General features: G+C 35.8%; 1 protein-coding gene across 3 annotated transcripts in view; it reads right to left on the bottom strand.

Moving 5' to 3' along the window:
* Positions 1-296: 296 nt before the first annotated feature.
* Positions 297-6,373, bottom strand: part of MSR1 (macrophage scavenger receptor 1) — a 62,115-nt gene continuing 56,038 nt past the window's right edge. For 2 of the 3 annotated variants that reach the window (XM_036250598.1, XM_036250595.1), the window contains exon 10: positions 297-430. In XM_036250598.1, the coding sequence (XP_036106491.1) occupies positions 297-430 (134 nt within the window). The remainder of the gene's footprint in view (positions 431-6,373) is intronic. The other variant, XM_036250596.1, reaches the window with a different exon arrangement.

The raw sequence follows: 6,373 nt of genomic DNA, 5'->3' as shown, positions 1-6,373 counted from the left end.
TTCCATTATTGCTGACACTTGTAATCTAGAAGACTTAAACTTCAATATATTCAATTCAATATATAAGTCATTATAAAAGTCCATTTGACAATCTAGGTGTTAAAATGATTTAAAAACAGACATAGAGCAAATATGAAGTCCTTCAATATGCTTATCCAGTGATTTAAAAATATTCCTTATTTTTGGACAATATTCTTAACCTCTTAAATATTAATTTCATTAAACTGATCTTGATGAAACAAAGTAATAAAAATCATTTTGTGATGATTTCCTAGATGTGAATGAAATATGATACGTTATAAAGTGCACGTGACTCCAGCGTCTTCCGCATGTGTACAGGTTCTCACACCCCACTGCCGAATTTTACAGTCTTCAATAGAGGATTCTCGCCCAAAACAATATACTTCATTCAGCCATATGGGACCAGTACCTACAAAAAGCAAATATAAATGCATGAGTAAGTATAATTTAGTGTTTATGTTTCAATGAAACAAAGTCATTTATTTACTCACTAATTTAACAAAACGTGTTTTATCATTATCTATATACAAGATCTGTGCTCTTTATTAGGATTCAAAAATTAATCCCCTGCCCCAGAAAACTATATTTTGTCAACATGTAAAATACTAAAACTGAAGTGTAACAGCTATAACAAAGGTACACACTTCTACAAAATTACAGATTAAATGATGGTTGGTTTCCTCTAAACATTTAACAAATTATTTTTATTTTTAAAAATAGGGAAAGAAATAAGCTTCAGTGATAATGGATATGTGCGATGACCTGACGGTCCCAGTGTATGGGTACGAGGCATGCGCTGGAACCTGCGGGTCCTGGAGCTCCTCACTCCAGTGTGTGTCAGTGCACAGGCGCCTGCCTTACCAAATACATCACCTGCTTTTAATAAGCTACGGCTACCAAGCCAGCAGGGACTCACAAACTGGCCCTAAGAAGACCATGGATTATTCACTGCAAAGAAGACTCTTCTGAACTCTTCCTCCAGGCTTTAGAAAGAAAAACAGTGTTGTCAGCAGAAGGCTGCCTCTCAGGTATTCATCTAAAATTTAGATTCTAAATAAACAAACGTAACTGCCACTTTTAAGATAAGGACATCATTTTATCAATGAATACGAAAACAACTGCTTTTTTTTTTTTTTTTTTTTTAAGGAATTCATAGCAAGAAAAGATACTTTTAAAAATGAAGGTTTGGAAATGTTTTCTGATACTCTCTAAAAATGTTCTAAGTGTTTCATATATTAAAGTTCTTTCTTTTAAGCTTAAGATACTTAGAAACAGAAACTTTGAAAACTTCGAAATGAATGATTTCATTGGGTTTTAGTTAAACATACTGCAAACCTCCTAATGAATTTTCAAGAACAATTCATGCCATTAAGAAACTGATGATTTAGCAGCTAGATTTCAACAAATACTTTTGCAAAACCGGCAAATGGTTTTTGCGTTTGGATCAATATGTTAAAAGGTTCTCTTTCAGTCACAAAAATTATATAAAACATACTTAGAAATACTAATTCAACTTACAAACAGATCTTTGGGTGGCTATGAAACAGAGTTAAGTGAAACCTTGTTTTTCAAAGAGGCATGTGTGATAGCTCCCACAATGACACATTGCTCTTATTGATTTTTCAAATAATTCTGTGAGCTCAACATATGTTAACAGTATGCACATGATCAATAATGTGTACAATATATAATCATATGTGCATATAATACAAGAGTAAATGTGCAGATATTGGGAATTTTGTAATCACAATGTAGGTAAAATTTGACCCAACCATAGAAAATGGATAGAAGTTTCCATATATAAAAAAAGAAGTCATTCCATATAGTGAAGGCAGCATGAACATGCTTGAGATATTGAAATAGTTATTGTTTGCCCAGCTGATGTGGTTCAGTGGTTGAGCACTGACCCATGCACCAAGAGGTGGCTGGTTCGATTCCCTGTCAGGGCACATGCCCAGGGTATGGGCCCGATCCCCAGTGGGGAGCATGCAGGAGGCAGCCAATTGATGTTCTCTCTCATCGATATTTCTATCTCTCTAAAAAAATTAATAAAGAAAAAAAAAAGCTGATAGCCTCCTGGCATCTAAACACAAAGTATATTAATGAGGGTGAAGAGAGGTGGGACAGGAAGCGGGGACCATGCTATACAAGTGTTTGAATTTTATGTTGTGAGTCACAAAAAGAAATGATGTCATCAGAACTACATTTTAGAATTGTGTGTCTGGCAGAAATGTGGAAGTTAAATTGAAGAAAAATCTGTAAGTTAACAGGAGGTCAATGTAGACATTTTCTGTCATGACTTGTTTTTATTCACTTTCGAATTAGATAAAAAATTTTGATTTTCACATATAAATTAGTGCAATCACTTAAATTTTGAATAATTTGTGTCTTCACTAGAAAGATCCAAATGTAAGACAAAATTATATTTTGATTTACATTATCAGGGTAACTAAGAACACTGTATTCTTCATTTAATATAGTAGTAATTAAATCATAAGAATTCAAACAGTGTTTCTATTGGAAAAGCAAAGGATATGCTTTACTGATCAATTGTAAGAGTAGTACTTAGATAGCCCTTTGTGTTTGAAATATTCATACCAGTATTGAACCTTTTTGACTTGAAATTTAAAGTCGGATAAGCAGCTTTCATTCTATGCTCAAATTACATACTTAGTGTTTTGGTTACTTTTTCCTAACAGCCTCTAGGGTAAATGTTATTTAAAATAATTTTTTGTTTGTTTTCATTGTGAATTTTACATCTATGTCATGAAACATTTACATCTCAAGAAAAATAACATTGGGGGTATATGATCTCAAAATCAGAAATCTTTTCAGGAATATTTTTTGGTTCCCCAATTGCTCTAATAGGAATATCATGATGGTCCCTTTCGTATTTGTGAGTGTTTGTATGTGTGAGTATGTTTATGTATTTTTTGAAATACTATATATAAAATCTATACTAACTTTTTGGAAGTCCCAAAGGACTACTCAAAAATATAGGCAAATAATAACAATTGCACAAAATAGTAAAACTACTCCCATGTTAACATGCAAGGGAGTCACAACAATGGGACCTTTATAAACTGCTTTTACTACATTTGTGGACATTTGTACATTGTATAAATAAACACAAGTCCATTTTTGTGAAAGCTGCGGCCCTGTTGTAACTGGGAGCATGAGAAGGGTACAGATCTGTGGCTTCTGCACCCAGGGTGCTGTCATGCTCTCACTCACTACGTTTTGTAGATCTGGGCTTTGGATTTGGATCTCAGCAGTGCAGAACTTTTACAATCCAGGAAAAGAGAATTAAGGGTGAGAGCACCCAATGCTGTAGCACCAGCAGGGCCATCCCCACAGGGCAGCACAAGGGAGAGATTATTTAGTCAATTCATGTGCTGACATGTGGGCGCACGTTTTTAGAAGACACAGTAGAGGGATCCATGAATGTTAGAATGCCATTCTGTAGTAATAATGATGAATATTTAAGCCTATGCTTTGAAGAATTTATAATGTAGCCAGGAATTTTCAAAATACTTTTTATCTGTTATCTCATGGAATCCTCAAATAACCTGAAAACATTAAGTGCTTTTATAGTGCCATTTTACTGTTGAGGAAAGTAAAAATCAGAAATAGTAAGTAACTTTGCTAGAGTTCAAGCAGCTAATGCATGATGGAGCATCCCCCCTGTGTCTGCCTGGAGGGCCTTTAATCAGTGATTTACTGCAATGCTCTGTTTTAGTAGAATGGTTGTTCAACAGATGTTTTGAGTGCCTACATGAGTGAACAAAATCAAAATCCATTCTCTCTGTCATACTGACCTCCTAAGGAAGACTTCTGTTTTAGGCAGATGGAGGGACCAAGGTCACATATGTAATCAGTGGCAGAGCTGATGCGTGCATCTAGAACTAGTTCTTACCCCACGAACGTGAAAAACACACTGGGCCATCTGGTAACTCTGGTCTCTTCTATATGGAAAACATTCAGACACAGTAAATATGTTTTCAGATACAGAGAACATACCAAGTCTTTTCCCATATGATTTTTTAAATGGACTCTCAATAATCTTGTCAAACAATGGTAATGATCTTCATTTCATTGGTAAGTAAACTGAGGCTCAGAAAGTATGAATGGCTTTCTCTAGGAGAACAGAGCCAAGCAACAGAACATAACACCCTACAAGACGAAGTGATATTTATTGAGTACACAGAAGCCCAAATAGAGTCATAAATATAATTTTCAGACTTGTCATTTTATTTTTATGTTAACATTGAGCCCATGATAGCCTCAGGACTATTGGGTCTACGGGAAAAAGTTATTTAATACTCATTTCCCATATCCTTCCAATTTGTTTTCTGTTAAAAATGGAAGCAAAGGTAGCATAAAATTTATAAAATTTTCTCTTCATGTAAACTTCAAAGATAAAAAAGGTAAATTTGTTTTTATTTCTTTAGGTAATAATTGTCACTCGAGGATTTTGTTGTTGCTGCTGTCATGGTTGTTTTTACCTCCAAACTGTCCTTCCTACTCAGTGGGAACCTATGCAAAATTGATGTGTATAATTTTAGATGTTTTTATCTAATCCTATCTATCTATCTATCTAATTATCTATCTATCTATCTATCTAGTCATCTACACACCTTCAATTCCCTTTAACATTTTAGGGCTGTGTGGGGACAAAGTGACTGACAGCGTTTCCAGAAGCAGACAGTAATGAGTATGTTGTCCACGGCTTTTGGAGGTGCATGAGCTTGGTTTGTGATGTTTGAGATGATGTTTGACAGAGGATAACATTTCCCCTTCATCTCTTTTGTTTTATTTATTTTGTTTTTATTTTTATTTTTTCATTTATAGATTTTTAGAGATAAAGGAAGGGAGAGGGAGTGATAGATAGAAACATTGATGAGAGAGAACATCAATCAGCCGCCTCCTACATGGCCCCACTGGGGACTCAGGCCCACAACCTGTGCCCTGACTGGGAATCAAACCAATGACCTCTTGGTGCATGGGCCGACGCTCAACCACGGAGCCACACTGGCCGGACCATCTCTTTTGATTTAAAGAAAATGCAGATACTGTTGTTCTTTGAGGGATTTGAGTTCCTTTATTCTAATCTTCAGTAACCCACCACTTTGGGGGGGGGGGGCGGTGGGCAAGGGGGAATCAGATTTGATACATTAGCCAGATACACAACAAAAAAGAAATAAAAATTTAAAAAGTAATGAGATTTGTGATTAGCTGCTGAATAGATATATGGGGAAGTGAGAATCACAAGTGATTAAAAATCTCTGCATGAATTTGAATTAAACCCAGTTACAGCTGGATGACATGACTTGGTATCACTTGTAAAACTTCTAATAGGGAAGAACTTTGTCAACAGCCTCTCAAGAAAAAACACTGTTGCTTTTTGGATCAAAGTTGAAAACGGAAGGGAGTCAGAATAGAGAATGTTAAACAGACTGAAGTTCTGGATGCTGGTATGGTCGTTCTGAGGAAGCCACTTATTTTTCCTGTTTTATTACACATGCAAAATAAAGGGATGTGGCTAAAGTACCACAGAAATTTCATTCACCTTGTCAATTCTATGATTTTAAGATTTTGAAGAAGCAAACTCTTTGGACATGAAGTTCTTAAGGATAAAGAACTTAAAACATTCTGTCTAGTGAAGAGACAGTTTACGACAATAAAACTAGACATACACTCCCCCAAACCACCATAACTGCGGTGTAAATTTGAGCAAGTTTTGTGACAGCTGACGGCTTGACTCACTTTCTCTACGAAAAATTGGTGCTATGGCCCAGCCAGTGTGGCTCAGTGGTGGAGCATCGACCCATGCACCAGGAGGTCACCAGTTTGATTCCCGGTCAGGGCACATGCCCAGGTTGTGGGCCAAATCCCCAGTTGGGGGGCATGCAGGAGGTGGCTGATCGATGTTCTCCCTCATCACTGTTTGTATTTCCCTCTCCCTCTCCCTACTTCTCTCTCTAAAATCAATAAAGAAAAAAAGTTAAAAAAAATATTGGTGCTACAATATCTGTTTCTCTCAGGCACTGCGTGCACTAAATGAGATCATGTAATCAGCTAAACAATGTAATTCCTACTTCATATTTTTTTTTTTTTTACCATGAGCAACAAAACTATAAGCTCTATCTCAGGTCCCTAACATGTAAACATCTTTTTTAAACTTTCACTGTGCATGGTGCACTATGTAAGACTTTGAGCTCCTATCCATTGAGATATTTTATGTATCTTTAGGATTATTTTTACTGCCATTTACTAAAGCGTAGTCCAGAGGTATAATCATATTTTTCATCTCCTTCCATTTATTCATGTATTTACTTAAAATTCCACTTAG

The sequence above is a fragment of the Molossus molossus genome, unplaced genomic scaffold (assembly GCF_014108415.1).
Source record: "Molossus molossus isolate mMolMol1 unplaced genomic scaffold, mMolMol1.p scaffold_m16_p_9, whole genome shotgun sequence".
In the NCBI taxonomy this organism is placed as follows: domain Eukaryota; kingdom Metazoa; phylum Chordata; class Mammalia; order Chiroptera; family Molossidae; genus Molossus; species Molossus molossus.
Note: the sequence above shows the minus strand (reverse complement) of the source record. Positions and strands in the feature narration are given on the sequence as shown.